General features: G+C 42.4%; 1 protein-coding gene across 1 annotated transcript in view; it reads right to left on the minus strand.

Annotated features, from left to right (window-relative positions):
* Positions 1-19656, minus strand: part of PARP8 (poly(ADP-ribose) polymerase family member 8) — a 215665-nt gene that overhangs the window by 52616 nt on the left and 143393 nt on the right. The window contains exon 7 of the mRNA XM_060236017.1: positions 6298-6392. Within this exon, the coding sequence (XP_060092000.1) occupies positions 6298-6392 (95 nt within the window). The remainder of the gene's footprint in view (positions 1-6297; positions 6393-19656) is intronic.

Here is a 19656-nt window from a genome sequence, read left to right on the forward strand (position 1 = left end):
CCCCTGTGCCACATGGCTCTTGCACAAACTGGCTCTACAACTCCCACCATAGCCCTTTTGGATGGTCGAACCCATTGACTTCTTGTGATAAGGAAAGGGGTCTTCTACTGTAGGCCATAACAATAGCTTCCCAAGGTTCTCAGCATAAAGAACCATCAAGAAGGAGGAATGACACTGTGGAGACCACCTGTAGCAGAGGCTGGTTGGTTTGTTTCGTGATAGCAATCTTTGGAATATGAGTGGCTTTCTAGGATCATCAGCTATCATGTGGCATTGCAGTTCCATATCAAGTTGCAAAAATGGAATAAATGAATATGCAAAACTGACAGGATTTTTATTGTACTTATTACACTGCTGTTATTGCATTGCTTTGTAATGTGTTACAGGATTTTATTTGTTTACATTATTTGTACTACTATTGTATTGTACTACTATTGTATTTGTAATACTATTTATTTATTTATTTGCATTTATTAATAGTCTACTTTCCTCCTGGATTACACAGAGCGAACAAACACAATCCACAAAATGGGACATATGATAAACAGTGGAATAGGATATGGGTTGTAAAACCAACCAGAAATCTAAAAAACAAAGAAATCCTGAACTGAAGTGAAGCATAAGTGTTAACATTATACATCAAATATGCAGACCTACATACATTACAGCAAACTATACATAGTGTAGAGCACAGTCCCTAATAATTTGTTCAAGTAACTTTGTGAATCACTTTGAACAATGCTGCCCTATTGCCTGCATACAAAAGCCTTCATTGCATCCCCTTCTAATTCTGTGATGTACCTTGAGTCCTGATGAAAAGGGTGGACTATAAATGAAGTAAATAAAGAAATAAATTCATAAATAAAGCTAGTGCCATGTAGTGACCAGGACCCTAGGGAGGCAATCCTAAACAAGTCTACTTGTAAGTAAGTTCCACTGCATTATATGTTCTTACTTTCAGGGGGGGGGGGATGTTCTCATAGAGTTGGAAGGGACCTCCAGGGTCATCTAGTCCAACCCCTTGCACAATGCAGGAAATTCACAACTACACACCACCCTCAGTGACTCCTGCTCCATGCCCAGAAGATGGTGAAAACAAAATAAAAACAAAAACACCTCCTCTGGATCCCTGGCCAAACTGGTCTGAAGAAAATTGCTTCCTGACCCCAAAGTGATGATCAACATTTCCCTTGGCATGCAAGAAAGGGCCACATGAACTAAGCACTGACGCAAGCCTTCCTGCCCTCCCTCTCATGATCTGCCTAATTCACAGAATCAACATTGCTGTCAGATGGTCATCTAGCCTCTGTTTGAAAAACTCCAAAGAAGGAGAGCTGTGCAATCAGAATAGTCATACAATCCTGGAGTCATGCCTTTCTAAACTGATTGATGTAAATGGATTTAGAAGTGTATAACTCTGCTTAGGACAGTACTACACATTGTTCATCAAAAGGTTCTCCCATTCGAAGCTTATTAGGAGGATGCTGGTAAGTTGCTCTGACTTCCCAATAGCAGTAGTGACTGGCTCTTATAAAGTACTATGTAAATGCTCATGATTACTGACAAATGCTTGCCATTGATTCATTCTACCATTACCAAAGACTGCAGGGAAACTGAGAGGGCATTAATTCTTGCTCTTAAATAATTGGATTTGGTCTCTACAAAATAAGTCAATTTATATCCCACCAAAGAGACGTGGTATTTGGTTTATAGTCGCCGAGGGTTTCTGACAAACAGTAATTGCGACAGCTAATTCTTCAGGGCTCAAATAATTAGTTTGACCCAAGTACTGTGGAGCGCTGCCCGAGCTGCCCGGAGGAAGGGCTGACAACGCAAGGCCTTTTCACTTGAGCTGTCAGCAGAGTCCTTTCTGCTTCTCTTCCTGTGCTATGATGACCCTCGCAAGACAGGCCCTGAAAGATCAGCGTCACACAGGTATAATTTTTGCTTTCATTCTGTTTTTCTGAAATGAGTGAAGTCAAGTTAGCAATCGGGAATCAAAATAGTGCCGCAGCATGTGATGCAAATCCATCATTGTTCCAAGAAAAATTGCAAAAGGGAAAGGACCTGTAAATTTAGAGCAATTTAAAGGGGGGGGGGATTAATTAAGTACTCAAAAGGCTGGTTTTGTTTATGTCAAAATTATATTGTTGTTTAAAAAAAATTAATCAGTGGTAATTGTGATGGCATAAATGTGGGTATAATTTTGGAATGGAATGATGAGCAGTGAATCAGTGATAAATGCAACCAGTCATGAAAAATAACAAGATTCCCACAGACAATAACAGTTGATGATCTGGAAAGTTGAGAAAAATGCAGATTTTACTTCCAGAGTGTTTCTTTTTAACTTCCATTGTATCTACTTGTCCATTAGAACACATGAGATGTCCTTCTGTTTTGTGTACACCTGAAATTTGGCCTGCTGGTGAAAAGAAAACCACTGCACTGAGCATTAAAGGAAAATATAATCAGATGCATTGCAACAAGGACAGATAACTGATCTCACTAGATTATCGCTGTATTGATCAGTGAGATAAAGGCTGCATTCAGCTAACATGTACTCTTTATTTGTTCATAAAGAGAACAAGCCACGCTTATCCTTTGATTCTCACACTACCACTGCAGTAAGCTTCTTGCCTACAAACTGAAATTCTAAACCAAGATTAAACAGAGGTTTACAATATAAAGTTGTAGGCTAGAAGCAAATTGCAATTTGTTAAGGAATACTCAAATGAGGAATACTTCCATCTGACCTCTAAGTGTGAAAGAAAGATGGAATGAAAAACCACACCTGGGAATTTTTTTTTAAAGAAACCCTAACACACTTGAGTTTGTGATGTCTGAAAACATTAAATGTATAATAAGAACTTTAAACATCCAGAAAGCACAATACAAATGTTAATGATATTTTCCAACCAAAGTTAAGCACCTTTGTTTTAAGTCCTATGGATATTGGTGGGTGAATGTGCTTAATAGTGCAATCCTAAAAGAGTTGTATCTTTAAGTCAATGCACTATAACTCGTCCACTGAAATCAATGGTACTTGAACTGTGCAAACCTCTGAAGAATTACTCCAATCTGTGTCCATTGATTACAATTCTATGTTTTGTGACTATCAAGGAAGTTATAAGTGCTCTCAACAAAAGCACAGTGGAAGAGAAACATGAACTGCAAATGAAACAGGTTACAAAAAGAATTAAGCACAGCAAAGGTTTTTTTTTTTTTTTTAAATGAAGTTATTTTTTTATCTGAAAGTCTGAAAACTCTGGGGAAGATAGATTACTACCAAGGTATACAGAGTTTCACCAACTAGAACGGTCATCACCCTTGCAATCATTATCACATTCACATGCTGTTTGGGCTTTAATTGACAACATTTTCTGTCTTTAATGAATTTCCTCTGAATTCAAATTGCATGTAATGAACCTAAGATTTTCTTGTAGTCATGATACTGTCTAAAGAACTGGAACATACACTCAGCAGAATGAAACAAATGGATTTTAATGAGTATTAATTTAGATTTACTAATGTCCTGTATGGCTGTGGAGAACAACGTATGCACTGGCATTTGTGCATAACCTGCACATCAAATCTCAACCCAAAGGATTTTAAAAAAATAAAAACTAAAAGCAGGGATGTAATTGAATTTTGTGTTTTTCCCTATATGAGATGAAACTACTTTTGCCTTTTTCCCCAGGTATATACCAACCAAATTATAAAGAAACATTACTGTGAAAACTGTACATATGAAAGCTTACATTCTAAATAAAACTTAGTTGGTCTTAAAGCTACACTTGTCTACTGCTTTGTTCTACTGTGAAAACTGATATCTGTTTTTGCAATATTGATAAACGAAGGATATAAATTACGTATCAATGGCATCCATTGGTGTCTAAATGGATTTTAAAAAAATGGGAAGCTAGGTTAAAAAAGTGACTGGATGAAAATGTTGACAATTAGGGTTGCCAACTCCAGGTCAGGAAATTCCTGGAGACTTTAGGGTGGAGTCTTGAGAGGGACCTCAGTAGAGTATAATACAACAGAGATCACTGTCAAAAAGGTTGGAAGCCCTAGAGTAAGAGTGGAAATGAACTGGAAAAAAATGGCATATTTGTACATCTCCATGCAAAAAACAGAAGAGGCAGAGGCCATAATCTAAAATGAACCAAAGTAGTATAGAGGTTAGATTGTCAGACTAGATATGGGCGATCCAAGGTCAAATCCCAACTCTGCCATAGAACTTGCTGGATGTTCTAGAGCCAGTCCTTCTCTTGGCTAAACCAGCTTCTTAGGGCTGTTGGAAGGATAACATGGCAGAGGAAGAACAATGTATGCTGCCCTAAGCTTCTTTGAGGAAGGGTGGGATAAACATGTACATAGTTCATGATAAGGCTGATTTTCTGAGAATAGATCTTTTTTTTTTTTTAAGTGCTCTAGAGATTGGTTTATGAAGATGGGATATCACAGAAAGCAGAGCATCCAGGCCCAAAGTATTTTAAAATGTTCTTTGGGTGAATTTGGCAGTTGTTTTATGGCATGAAATAGTTTATTTCATATAATTCATACTAGATACACATGCATATTCAAGTCTGTGGATGGATAGACATCCTTCCAGAGTTTCAGTCAACTGGTACTCAGAAACTATAATTCCAGTTAAGTAAGTTTTCCCTTGGGTTGAAGAAGAAAGGCAACATAATTTACTTTGTTTTCCCCCAGTCCTTCTGCAATTTCCTTAGACAATGGAACAAAAGCTAGAGTTGGAGGTTAATCAACCCAAACTGATAACAGCTGCTGATTAAAGAATACTCTAATTTCCCCAGTGTGTTCAAAAGTTCTGAAAGGGTTGAAAGCATTTGTCAGTACAAGTTTAAGAATAATATTTTACAAGCCCAGAAATTGGATTCCCATTCAGTTTGATTTTGCCCCTCCAGAAAATGACAAGGCATGAGGGGGTGTTGGAAAGTGCCACCAAGTCAGAGTCAACTTATGCAACCCCATAGGGCAGTTGTTAGCTCATCTGTTAGGAATGCCAGATCTGACACAAATAGGACTTTGTGGGGATGGGCCACATATGTCATAAAATGTAATGTGAGGTAGCGGAGATGTAAACTTTATAAAAGATACAGACAAACAAAATTAAAAATATGATTTTTTAAAACTTAAAACACATACATGCTTTAAACTCTTGCAATATTTTGTTTAAAATGGAAAGGCGGGGGAATAATAGGATTTGGCAATACAATTTTAAAAATAAAACATCAAGAAAAAGCACAAGGACCACAGCAGAAACTAAAAATATAGAGTGCTCTGAGCCTGGGAAAACAATGAAATGACATTGCAAGCTTCTCTCCCCCCCCCCCACCTCCTGTCCCTGTGCCTACTCAATTAGCAATGGCTCTCCAGTGCTCTCCTACTCAATTAGCAATGGCTCTCTCCATCTCCCTTTGCTTGTGGGTTCCTAGGTTAGAGTACTCACTAGGTCAGGACCATTCAGCAGAGACAAGCTGGCTCAAAGCGTCAACCCTTTATTTGCAAGGACACAACTCCAGGAAGCATAAACTGAGGAATGCTGAAAGTGAAACTGATCTCAACTCCAATGAAACACATTGCAGCATAGACAAAGTTACAAGGAAAATGCGGTCTCTGGGCCCTATCTGTCTGGGTACAAAGACATTAATGGAGAATCTATTCCATGTTTTCCTTGCAGCTTTACTTCCTGCTGCAGCCAAAAAAGACAAGGCAAAAAGAACAGGGAACTTTGTCAGCCTTGGAGCTTCAAAGGGTGAGGATAGGAGGGGAAGGAGGGGGAGAAAAGAGCCCTGTGGGCCTGATTAAAGTCCTGGGTGGGCCGGACATTTAACACCCCTGCCATAGGGTTTTCAAAATAAGATGAACAGAGGTGGCTTGCCTTTGCCTGCCTCTGTGTTGTGTGGCCATGCATTTCCTTAATCGTCTCCCATCCAAATACTAACCCAAGCTGACCCTGCTTAGAGCTTCTGGCATCTGATGACATCAGGCTACCCTGGGATACCCAGATCAGAGCATAGTCCTTCCTTTTTCTGTAACAGAGATAACTTGTGTGTGTTTGTGAAGTTCCATCAAGTCACAGCTGACTAATGGCAATCCCAGCAAATGGCAGAGGTAGTTTGCCATTGCCTCCCTCTGTAGTCTTCCTTGAAGAACTCCCATCCAAATACTAAACAGGGTTGACCCTGCTTGGCTTCCAAGATCTGATGAGTTCAAGTTGTTCCAAGTTGCCTTCCCTCTCTAGAGACAATTTAACCCCAATAAATATACCTGAGAGATACTGCATTCGGCCCATAGATCTCTCTTACGGCAGCCAAGTCAGCTTCCAGCTGTGGGTGCTTGTGAAGTTCTCCGTCGTAACTAACCTGCAGAGGGGAAAAGGGGGCATGTTTACAGTACTGCAAAAATGGTAGGCTAAAAAAAGGCTCTCCCCCTGCCACATAACACCTTTGTTTCCTGGTGTGACTGGTCTACTGTGGTGGACCTCAGACCATTGATCACTTGCAAACCATGAATTAATGTGGAGGAAAAGGTATTAGGGGACAAGGCTGGAAGGGGGAAAGGAGAAGGAATTTCACCTTATAGGAGTAGGGTCCTTAGCTCATAACATCAACAAACCTCAACCAAGACCACAAACCAAATTAGGGCATGATCCTTCCTTTTTCTGTAACAGAGATAATTCATTTCTCTCTCTCCGTCTCCCTCTCACCACACACACACACACACACTGCAGTAAGACTGATTACAGAATCAAAAAGTAATGCAAAGAAAACAATGTGTAAGGCATGAAATATAATAATGCAAAAAGTATCTTAGAAACTTTGCCCTACCACAACTCCTAGAAAGTCACCGCTCCTATCAACCTTAAGTAACATGACATAGAATCATAGAATTGGAAGGGACCTTCAGGGTCATCTAGTCCAACTCCCTGCACAATGCAGGAACTTCACAAACACCACCCCACCCCCCACATAATATCCCCAGTGACTCCAATTCGATTCAATTTGCTTTATTACGGTCCATGAGCAAATACACAGCACAATGCAGACCAACAACACCCCCAGAAAAATTGTAAAAATCTAGAGGGACCTAAAAAGGTAAAAGATATGATATTAAAAATGCAGATAAAAAATTAAAAGATTATACAGCTCCAGTAAAATATTAACTAAAATACACTGATTAACATTTGTTTCAGTTTCAATAGCATTTATGGTAGTATACAGAGTACTCAGAGATGAAGGTAAAGTAAAATACAAGCTTGGGAATATTCAAAAATAATTTAAAAACAGTTTCAAGACCTCTTCGTTACATAATCCTCACGAATTCTCCTAGCTGCCGCCAAGAATTTGGCACAATTAGATGTAAATTGGGGGTTAGAATCTGATAGCAGCATATTCCTGATTTTATAATCAGAGAACCCAGGCATCCCTCAAACAAAGAATAGATGTACCTGGCGCGTATGCCTTGGTAAAGGCCACACCCAAGCAATGCATGGTCAATCCTGCTCCATGCCCAGAAGATGGCAAAAACCTCCAGAATCCCTTGGCAAACTGGCCTGGAGAAAAACTGCTGACTGACCCCAAAGTGGAGACCAGCCTTTCTCTGGGCATGTAAGAACTAAGCACCGATGCAACCCTGCCTGCCTTCCTCTCGTAATTTGCCAGATTCACAGAATCCAAAATAAAGCACAAATGCTCACGGTCACAAAGGCTGAAAACGTAAAAAACCTATTGCACAGTGAAAAATAGTATAGGAAATTTAAACATTAACACTGGGTTACCATGAAACCCCCACGTACAGATTCCTTCCTTCTGAGTCTGCAAGGAATATGTACATGGGGGTTTCATTGCAACCCAATGTTAGTAGAGTTTAAATTTCACTGTGCAATAGATGTTTTACATTTTCAGCCTTTGAGACTGTGAGCATTGTGCTTCATTTTGGTTTCTATTAGCACAGTTCCCTCTGCCAGTTTGCAAAATTCACAGAATCAGCATTGCTGTCAGATGGCCATCTAGTCTCTGTTTAAAAACACCCAAGGAAGCAGAAGCCACCACCGTCACAGCGATACTTTTCATTATGTTGCAGTGTCTTCAGTAGTGATGAGCGAACACATCTCAGCTGAACGGGTCCACAACAGAATGAAATTCCATCCATAACTACAACATCACTGGAGAATGCTGGGGGAGGAGGGCACACACACGTTCCCAGACAGATTGAAAGTGACATATTACAACATGATTCTGCATGTGAATCTGCTTTACTATTAAAATATATTTTAAAACATGTCATAGAGAGAGAAAAATAGCTGTCCAGAGTCGGAAGCGACTTGTGTTTTACCCTTTTATAGCTAAGCAAACATGCTCAAAGGGTTACCCCTTCTCACCAGAACCCTGAATTGTTGTTCTGTTAACTTACCAGCAGTTCAGTCTATGGAACGACATTTGTTCCTGGTGAAGTGGAGGGAAATCCCCATGGATCCCACCCCAATGTAGATGACCATGCTGCTCCCCTCCCCCCCACCGCTGACTCACACAAGGACAGTCAGGAGAGAGGCATAGAAGGCTACAGTTACAATGAGAAGACAGGAAGGTTGTTTCATCTGTTTATTATTTTTTTCCAGGAATTTATTCCTCGCTTTTTACCCCAGTAGGGACTCACAGCAGTTTGCAAAATGGTTTTCCCCTCTTCCGTTTTGTCCTTACAACAATCCTGTGAAGAAAGTTAGGCTGAGAAAGTGGCCGTATACAACTGACGTGCTCATTTGGCAGAATCTGGTTTTGCCTTCCAAGCATCAGAAGAACTCCTCAAGGAAGTAAATTGTGCTTTCTGACACATCCAATCCTGATGAAATCTATACCAGGGGAGGCCAAACTGCAGCTTGGGAGCCACATGTGGTTCTTTCACACATAGTGTGCGGCTCCTGGAGGTCAAGGAGGAACAATGCAGACTTACTCTCAAGTAAGCATGCTTAGCATTGGGAGCTTAGCTTGCTTCTGAGCACTGACCTGTAGGTAGGTGACTATTTCTGCCATGTGTGGAGTGGGGAAGGAGGGAGAAATAGGCTTGCAAGCTCATCTCCTTCATCACAGAGGTCGCCCAAAGGCCTATAGTGGGGAAAGAGAGCTCAAGAGCCAAGAAAGCCACTGGAAGGAGGGACAGAATTAAAGAGGGCTGCACAGGGTTCCCCTTTAGTTTCATAGCTCTTGTAGAAGCTGTATTTATCAAACATGGTGTCAAAGCAAAGAGAGATGCATAATGATGCAAATGGTGGTCAGTGATTTATATGGTACATGTGTGTTTCCTTCTTCCACTAGTGCAAAAAACCCCCAACCCTAACCTTTCCCTATTCTGGTTTTATGGAGACTGTTATTCTCAGTTTTTTTTTTGTTTTTTTAAAGTCTCCTTCTTCCATGGTTATATTGTAAAGTGTAATATTTGTCCATGTCTTGCAGTTCTCAAACATCTGATATTTATTCTATGTGGCTCTTATGTCAAGCAACTTTGGCCACCCATGATTTATACAAACTGGTATTCCATTCTAGGTTGAACTTGCTACATATTTTGACTGTGTCACTAGACTCAAGAACTAATTTTTTCTCTTTCATCATCCTGACCAGAGAGAAAATATGAATTAAACTGCCTTCTATTTGGTCCATCAAAAGTCAGTATTGTCTACTCAGGCTGGCAGCAACTCTCCAGGGTCTCAGGCTGAAGCCTTTCACATCACCTACTGCCAGATCTTTTAACTGGAGATACCGATAGATTGAAACTGGGACCTTCTGTATGTGAAGCAGGTGCTCTACCACTGAGCCATAGCTCATTCATCAGCCAAGTCCCATAAAAATCAAGACTCCACTGAAGTCAACAGAGATTCAATTTATACTAATATAACCTAACTGGGGCTAAAAAGCAGTCTTGTATCTCACAGAAATGAAATCACCAAGCAACAATGTCCAATCCTGCTTTTAGATATCGGAGTACAGTTTCCCCAATGATAAGTCAGTGGCAGACTTGGCTTTTCATTGGAATAGTATATGGTTCTCCTATTAAGGTATAATGATTTGATATTTAAAAACAAGTAATTGGCACTTAATCATATTCAAAGTACATTTAGCATCACTTGGCTTGAGCCTTGATTGTGCGATTAAAAGTAATCGATGATAATTTGGGGCGGGCCAGCAAAGAACTGCAGTACAGGTTTGTTAATTATTCTAACATTAAAGAACAGAACTGAGAGACCCTGACAGAAGTAATTCCAGATATTACAGTCATGTGCCTACCATGCTTAACAGGAGTGCATGCACAATAAGAAGGTGGCCAGGCACCAGTGCAAATGGAAGGGCATCCAGCAGCCCAACACTGACGGTTCATTGAGCGGAAGTGTTGCACCTCTGCCCCCTCAGAGATGAGGTCACCATAAGACATACTGAGTTCACCCTCCACCCTTGCAGGGCCCTTGGTTTGGGATGGCAAGTGTTGAATCTTTACCTGATCCATCATGACTATCCCTTCACTCTCCTGCTCTCCCTGAGCTATCTCTGTAGAAAGAGGAGCAGCCGAGATGATGCTCTCCTTGGCTCTGGGCTGAAGGAGCATAAATAGCTCCTCACAGTCCCTGCAAGACCCTCCCCCTTCCTCTGGTTCATGGGGAACCTGTCAATCCCAGGTGTTGCCTGGAAAAAAGTTTGGGAATAGCCTGCAACTCCTTCTGCCCAACTGTTCTTGGACAGCTTCCCTGACCTGACTTCATCAGGCCACCATTGAGCTCTGCAGGCATGGCTTTGGTTTCTGGACTGCCAGAGTTTAAAGCTGCAGTGTTGCCAGCTTGCCAACAGCTTCTGATGGCCTGAAGAAGCCAGGCCTTGCAGCTGCAGTGACCACCAGCCATGTCTCTGGAGAGTTTTCCTCATGTCCCCACTGAGTGGCTGTGGCCTTGCCTTTGTGCCCCACCTCTGTGGTAGTTTGGGGCCAGCACTGGAGCTCCTCTCTGGCTCTGGTTCCCAACATCTACCAACCATGCCTAATGCAGGTTTGTCATGTTTTTTGCTGGAATAGAGAGACCTCCTGTCTCCCAGTGATCCTTCCCACTGCTACTCAGCTGAACGGCAGGGGGGGAAATGAGGGGAAATAGTGAAAGCAGTGAAAGCATGTGTGCACTGAACAGTTTTATTTTTTAAAAGCCGGATGCAACTTTGGGGCAACTTGGTGGTTTCACCCCACCCAGGCACCTTGCTTGTGCCCCTTCCGCTTCCAGATGCCAAGGAGGCAACTGGCATGCAGCTCAAACATTCGCTACCACTTTGGAAGTGGTAGCTTTTTGAGTTGCACTACGGAGGCCAGAGGACGGGGTGAGTGCAGGACGAGGACGGGCAGCAGATGTTTGAGTGTGGAAGGATTTTTTGGGTCGATTTCAGAGGTGTCTTTGAGTTGGTCCAAAGTGCCGATCTGTAATCACCCATAGGTCCATCACATTAAATGCTATGATGAAGGAAAGGTGGGACACAAATACAACAAAGTACAATTACTGGGGTTAGCTCCAGTCCTGGGCACAATCCTCTCTCCCAAAATGAACAGTCTGCAGTTGTCGAATAATGTTAGAGTCCAATGGCACCTTTAAGACCAACGAAGTTTAATTTAAGGTATGTGCTTTCATGGACACCCACACTGTAGACGTCATTTGCCTTCTTTCCTGGTTCTGAAGTAGGATTTAGGAGGATTTGTTCCTTCCACCCCATAGTGCCAAGGTCAGGGTGGTCACATTCCTCTGCTACGAGGTCTGATCATGATGTCAGCTAGGAGAGCTCCATCCTCATTTTCTCCTACTTCCTCTAAGATAGAGGACAAATGACAGCTACCGTGCCTTGCCTCCACTCAGCACTGTTAACAGCAAGAGGCAATAGTTGCTCACAGCAGCTGTTGTCATGTAGAAGGATAAAGAGACAAGGCATGAGAGAAATGGCTGTTCATTTTTATACTAAGTTGGGGTTGCTACTCATTTCCCTGCAGCAGCAACAACAAGGACCAGAAGCTTCAGCAGGTGACTCCACAGCCTTTGAAAAATGGTGTGTTCTCCCGGCCACTTGCTTATTCACTTGCTGAGGTTGGCAGCAAGTGACTCCGGCAATGATCATTTGTGTACTCCCCAGTCTGAAAGAGGAGGTTTTCTTCCTGGATCTCCTTGGTCTTCTGGGATCTTTCTGGTTAGCTCATATAATTCCAAGTCTGAGAGAGACTGGCCAAATGTCACCCAGAGAGCATCCATGGTAAACTGGGGGTTCAAACCCGAGTCTCCTGGATCTAAGTACAACTCTATAACCACTACTCCACATAGGTATAAGAAAAATATCCAAATTCTATGATCATAACATAAGCAAACCAGGCATGATCTATATTTGTAATATACTATCCATTAGTGATTTTTAAACCTTTCAAGCTGAGCACCTTTTTATCAGTTCTCAACAAATGTTTAAAGAGCAGTTCAGCAAAGTGAATGACTGAACTCATCTTTGCAACTGAAGTCAGTTCCTGGTTTACTTCGACAGCACAGAGATCCAGAGGTTCTGGTGTGTTAGCTATATTCTAGGATGAAAAACATTTTGGTTTTACAGAAACTTCACTTACAGATTAACTCAATTTAACCCCCCCCCCAAAAAAAGGTCATTTCCAGTCATTTCCTACTCTGGGGTGACGTCGCACCATGACGTTTTCATGGCAGACTTTTTATGGGGTGGTTTGCTATCACCTTCCCCAATCATCTACACTTTATCCCCAGCAAACTGGGTACTTATTTTACTGACCTGAGAAGGATGGAAGGCTGAGTCAACCTTGAGCTGGCTACCTGAATCCAGCTTCCTCTGGGATCGAACTCAGGTCGTGAGCAGAGAGCTTGGACTGCAGTACTGCAGCTTTACCACTCTGCGCCATGGGGCTTGTGCCAAAAAAGTAGGTATTATGAATTAAGGCATCCCCTAACTTTGATAGTATATCTGCGACAGTCACATACTGGAATTTCAACTGAGTCTTTGCTTCCATCCATCATATTTTGCCATAGTCTTTCAGCCATCACAACATTCATTCTCAGCCTGCTTTCAATTGGGGGGGGGGACAAGATATTTACATTGTGCATTATAGTCAAAGCCAAGGAGCTTCAGCCATCCACTTCTCCAAGGATACTCTGAAAAAATAATTTTAAAATTGGGAGGACTTTTTTTACACTGGCAAGCCCCTCTTCTCTCCATTTTGCCAGTTTGGTGTAGTGGTTAAGTGTGCAGACTTTTATCTGGGAGAACCGGGTTTGATTCCCCACTCCTCCACTTGCACCTGCTGGAATGGCCTTGGGTTAGCCATAGCTCTGGCAAAGGTTGTCCTTGAAAGGGCAGCTGTTGTGAGAGCCCTCATAGACCTACCCACCTTACAGGGTGTTTGTACCCACCTTACAGGGTGGGGGGAGAAGATATAGGAGATTGTAAGAAGCTCTGAGTCTCTGATTCAGAGAGAAGGGCGAGGTATAAATCTGCAATTCTTCTTCTTAGCACTGATTCAGACCTTCGTTTCTAGGTATCCTCCATCCTGTTCCAGTGACATTGTGAGTAGGTGTTTGGGTATCAAAATTACAAACTTGGAGAAGCAACAAGGGCTGTAATCCTAAGAATACTTTCCTGAGAGTAATCTTCATTGAATAAAATAAGGCTTGTTTCTGCATAGACCTTCTGAAAATTTCTCCCTAGCTCTGTTGAGGGTCATGGATCTGAGCAAGAGGTATCTCTCCAAGCAGCAGCCATCTGTGTATGTGTTACTCTATCTCTGCAGGTTTTGGAACTGTCTTGATGAATAAGCACAAGGATCTGTCAGTCTGTCAGACTCGTTCCATCTAGTTTTTGGTTATCAGTCAGTCTGAGAATGTGCAAAGGCATTTCTTTTCATCTATAGATAGCCTGTTTGACTTTGCTGTAAGGCATGAAGAGAGAGCTGCTGCCTTGTTTGAGAATTCTTATTTGCAGCCTCCAGTTTTGGATACACTGAAGGACTCAAATGGGAAAAATAAAATCAGCATACATGGGACACAGGGAATGCCTGCATAGCTTTAACATTTCCAAAAGGGTTTTCCAGACACTATTCCTAGGAACAGAACCAGCTTCAAAACATGGAGGTCATGCACTTCTAAACATGCACTTCTAAACATGGAGGTCAAACTAGATGCACCATCTCCTGATCCAAGCAGAAATTTGGAAAAGGAATCTGTACAAATATGCCAATGAACAGCACTTGATCGAAGAATTTAGGGTGATTATCTTTAAGGGAAGATATTAGTCTCAAGCATGTACCATTCTTGGGGTCTATGGTTTGTAGTTTTTGCACATGTTCACTCATTGTGATGAGGGCCTTCAGTAGTATGCCACATCTGTTGACTGCAAAAGATCCCAGGTTCAGTCCTTGCCACTAGATTGAAAGGGTCTTGGGTATAGTTGTGTGCAACCCCCACACACCCCCAAAAAACCAGTATATTTCAGGTTAGGGTATGTTGAACACCATCAACCCCCCCCCCCCCAAAGGTATTTCCTGATATTTCTGAATCCCAATACCACTATGGTATTCAGATTTTCCAGCACCGTTATACCCTAAGGGGACAATTATAGTCAATGGTCCCCATAGGGTATAATGGAGAATCAATCCAAGAATATTTGGAGCTCTAGGGGAGTTCTTTTTTTTGTTTTGTTTTATAGGTAGAGGCACCAAATTGCAGCATAGCAGCTGGTGCCTCTCCTCACCCCTACAGTTTTAAAAAGACTGAACCAGGGGGTCCAATTCTATGGACTCCCAAAGAAGGTGTCTCCTTCCTCCACTGCTTTTGATGGAAAAGGAGAGGCATTAGGGAGAAGGCATTAAAAGAGACCCTCTTTAAATGTCTTCTCCAAGTTGTCTCACCACAGTGGAGGCAGTGCAACTCAGCAAGTGAACTCAGAAGGCATTTAAAGAGACCACGGTTTTTTGAAATGCCTTCTCAAAGCTACACCTGAATAAAAGCCACATAATATCAGCTTTTATTCGGGTTCAGCTATATCAGTAGCCAAATCAGATTCTCAAATCTGTATTCAGCTTTTAAACCCCGCAAAAGAGAGAGAAAGAGAACCCCACCCCCCAACTCAGCTAAACTAAATGCATATCCCTACTAGGATAGCAGTGGCTCAGAAAGACTTTTCTCTTCCCAAAACTCTATAGGAACAACGTGGCTGAAAATGAAAGGTAAATGCTTCTGCCTGGACACAGCTGCAGATCCCTTGTTATTTCCAGATAAATGGAGAGATTGAACAAAGATTGTCGTGGTGAAAAGGGAATTACTTGCTAAGATAAAAGGTTTTACTGTCTTGCGTCTGAAAAAAAAATGAGTTTAGAAGAGATCACCACTAAACAGAGACATGTTATACCTTTTTTTTTCAGTTGTTCTGGAAAAGGAAAGTATACCTACTGAACAATTCTGCTCAGATGATTAGCCATAGTAAAGAAACCCTTTTATTAAAGATCAACATAAATTGTTTTTGTCTTCCCTGATGCCACTTTATAATTCCTTACAGCTCCTCTTCACACATCTATTCCGTTTTTATCTCATGGACTACCTAGACAAGATAGTTTGTATTTAACCAGGGATGCTATTAAATGTTGTAATTTCAATTTGAAAATCCTTGATTTGATTTTGCTTCTCCTTTCTTTGAATCAAGGCTGCCATTTCTCTGTTTCCTCTTTGTGAACCACCCCCCAAATTAAACCCACACCATGTTGCTTTGCACCAGCTGCATGCCCATAGTGTATAACATAAAGATGTTGTTTGAAAGTCCTCAATACCACCTGAAAATTACAAACTAATCGAGAGTATCAGCAACAAAAAATTGATGAAATGAAAAAGCTTACAATTACAACCTATGGAAACAAAACAAAAGGACACATTCATAACTCTCTCTCTCTCTTAATACATACCTCACTTTTCATTCGGCATGACTTTGGAAACATGACACATTTTGGGTTGACTCTAAAGGCATGATAGACTTTATCCCACAATCAAGTGGGTAAACCCAAAGCCCTGGTTTTATCACGCTTTTTCCGAAACTCATTTTATTTATTTATTTTAATTTTATTTTACTGATATTTTGCCTTCCTCCCCAGTGGAGACCCAAAGTGGCTTATGTTGTTTCTCTTGCCTCAGTTTTATCCTGACAACAACTCTGAAAGGTAGGTTAGGCTGAGAGTAATGTGACTGACCCAAGGTCACCCTGCAAGCTCCCAAGGGAGAGTGAGGATTCAAACCTGGGTTTCGCAGACCCCATTTTGACACTTTAACCACTACACTGATGCTGGCTACATTTACTTTCCTGGCTTTACGAACAGGAATATTGCAGATGAAGTTCCTAGCATAACTTGTTTTCAAGCCAGGAAAAGTTTCACTGGTTTGATTTCTGACAGTCAAACTTCTCTTAAAGACATTAGAAGGTAGAACCTGAGACCAGGGGTCCTCAATGTAGTGCCTGTGAGTGCTGTGGTGCCCACCAACACCTTTACAAGCCTGCAGGCAACTTTGGATTCTCATGCAGTGTGGTGGGCACAGCCACAAATCGGCTGCCACAAAATAGCTGCTGTAGGAGGTGGAGCCAGCCATAAAACAGCTGCCACAGCTTACTTTGGGTCACTTTGGCTGATAACAGATGGGCATTTGGGGGCATTTGGGAGGCATCCCAAATCGGGACAGCTCAAAAAGAGCCATTCTGAAGCCTCCACATGCTCCCCCACAAGCCGTCCCCATCCCATCCATAGGGTGACATGGTTATGTTCAGATGGCTGTTGTGCACCATTCCCATCACTCAGGTTCCCCATACATTATCAGTAGCCTTGTGCATGTGCACGCATATGTGTGCATGCGACTTGGGGCAGCTTGGCAGTTTTACACCACCAAAGCACCTTGCTTGTGACCTTCCACTTCCAGATGCCAAGAAGGCGACTGGTGTGCAACTCAAAAATTTGCTACCACTTTGGAAGTGGTAGCTTTTTGAGTTGCACTGCGAAGGCTGAAGGACGGGGTGAGGATGGGACAAGGATGGGTGTCAGAAGTTTTTGTGGAAGGATTTTTTGGGCTGATTTCAGAGGCATCCCAAAGTTGGCCCAAAGTGCCAGTCTGTTAGCAGCCATAGTGAAGGTTCTTGTGCTCTGGTGGCAGCTACTGCAAAGAAAACTTTTTTTAAACAAAAAAATCTGCGAAGTCAATCAAATCTCCTAAGGCCAATCACAAGTCTTACTGGGCAAAAGCCCCACATGGGTCCATCCACTTTCTAAGAACACTTTGCAACCACCAGAAAAGGTGTTGGTGGGCACCAGAGTGTTCACGGGTACCACAGGCAGCAACATCTTCTCTGGAGTATTCAGATTCAGCCCAAACACAGGTCAACGTTATGCAGGGCTGCACGGTTTATCCCATAGTACCTTGGTTTCCATTGTTTGTATCTCTGGATACTGAACCAGGACAACATCTTTTAATTCAAAGTTAGACTCAATCTTGTGTTGCTGTTCTATCATTGCACTAGACTTCTACTGGTAAACCCCTAGGAGAAGGCATTGGATAAAAGAGGCGTTCCAGCTAAAATCTCACATTGGACTAGGGTTGCCAAGTCCAATTCAAGAAATATCTGGGGACTCTGGGAGTGGAGCCAGGAGAGTTGGGGGTGGATCCAGGTGCAAGGTTGTGACAAGCACAAATGAATTCCAAAGGGAGTTCTGGCCATCACATTTAAAGGGACTGCATGCCTTCCCTCAATTAGAAATAATGAAGGATGGGGCACCTTCTTTTGGGGGTCATAGAATTGGACTCCCTGGTCCAATCCTTTTGAAACTTGGAGGGTGTTTTGAGAAGAGGCACTCGATGCTGTGCTGAAAATTTGGTGCATTTACATAAAAAAAACAGTCCCCTCCCTGACCCCCAGATATCCGCAGATCAATTCTCCATTATACCTTATGGGAATCGGTCTCCATAGAGAATAATGGAGTGCCCCGCTCCCCCCCCCCACCCTGCTTTCTGATGACCCTGAAGCAGGGGGAGAGCCTTCAAACCGGGGGATCTCTTGCTCCTACCTGGTGATTGGCATCCCTACATTGGACCCATGTGTAAACTTCAGTGTGTACTGTTGTTTAGAAATGTTCCGGGCTCACACCAACCAGGACAACATCACTATTAGCTCTGTAAATACAATATAGTCACAGACATCTTAAGTAGAAATGATCGTGCTGGCCCTACCTCCTGCTTCCAGCGGAGCATGCTGGCTGTGGGTTGCCAACCTCCTGGCAGGGTCTGGCCTTCTCTTGGAATTACAACTCCTGATCTCAAATCAGGAGAGATCTATTCAAGGGAGGGGCTGTGGCTCACTGGCAGAGCATCTGCTTGGTATGCAGAAGGTCCCCAGTTCAGCCCCTGGCATCTCCAGTTAAAAGGATCAAGTAGGATGCGATGTGAAAGGCCTCAGCCTGAGAAAGTGGAGAGCCACTGCTGGTCTGAGTAGACAATATTGACTTTGATGGACCAAGGGTCTGGTTCAGTACAAGGCAGCTTCCTGTGTGTTCATGTGTCACCTGGAGAAAAAGACATCTTTGGAGGGCAAACTCTATGGTGTCACATACGTGCTTTGGTTCCGTCCTCTGCCCAAACTCTGCCATCCTCAGGCACCACCTTAAATCTCCAGGAATTTCCCATCCCATAGTTGACAGCCCTATGCTGGCCATTGGCAACCAAACACTCCCCCCTCCACAGGCAATATGGGTACAGTACCTACACACCAACAAACTGCATATGCCCAGGCTCCATCCATTCTTGTTTGTTCTGTTTTCAACTCATCTCAGGATCCCTGAAATTTCACTCCAGCCTTCTAAATAATAAGATTAATTCTTGGGGTATGCCTCTTTCCCTGTTTTTTCCTCTTTCCTCTCTCACAGAATGATTTCTTCTATTTGGCTCCTTTAGGATTTTGCCCCTAAACCTGAGACCTTGTTTTTGTCCTTCCAACTCTGCCTTTTAAAATCCCATCTTAAAACCCAACCCATCGGACTGCTTTGCTCTTGAATGTTCCTTTTAAAAATTGATCACTTGTTTCTTTTCTTTTCCCCCTGCCTTCAAATATATTTTGAGGTAGCAGAGCATACTCAAACACTCTTAATATTTGATCATCTAACAACAGCCAAATATTCATCCTGTATTAATTCTGTGTTCCTTGAGGACAAATGTAATTGTTGCTTTGTTCACTCAAGTGTCCACTTTATTACTATTTCCCTTGGTTCAATTCCTCCAGAACTGGAGGGAAAGTGTATAAACTAGAGATGTAAATAAACTCACTTATTCAAGTAAAATCAATGAAATGATGGACCAAAATTAATTGGAAGAGTTGGCTTTTATACCCAACTTTTCTCTACCCAAAGGAGTCTCAAAATGGCTTACAATCGCCTTCCCTTCTTCTCCCTTCAACAGGTGCCTTGTGAGGCAGGTGGGGCTGAGCAAACTCTGGGAGTGTGACTGGCCCAAGGTCACCCTGAGGAGAAGGATTGGGGAATCAAGCCCAGTTCTCCAGATTAGAGTCTGCTGCTCTGAACCACTATACCACG

This window comes from Heteronotia binoei, chromosome 4 (genome assembly GCF_032191835.1).
Source record: "Heteronotia binoei isolate CCM8104 ecotype False Entrance Well chromosome 4, APGP_CSIRO_Hbin_v1, whole genome shotgun sequence".
Lineage (NCBI taxonomy): Eukaryota > Metazoa > Chordata > Lepidosauria > Squamata > Gekkonidae > Heteronotia > Heteronotia binoei.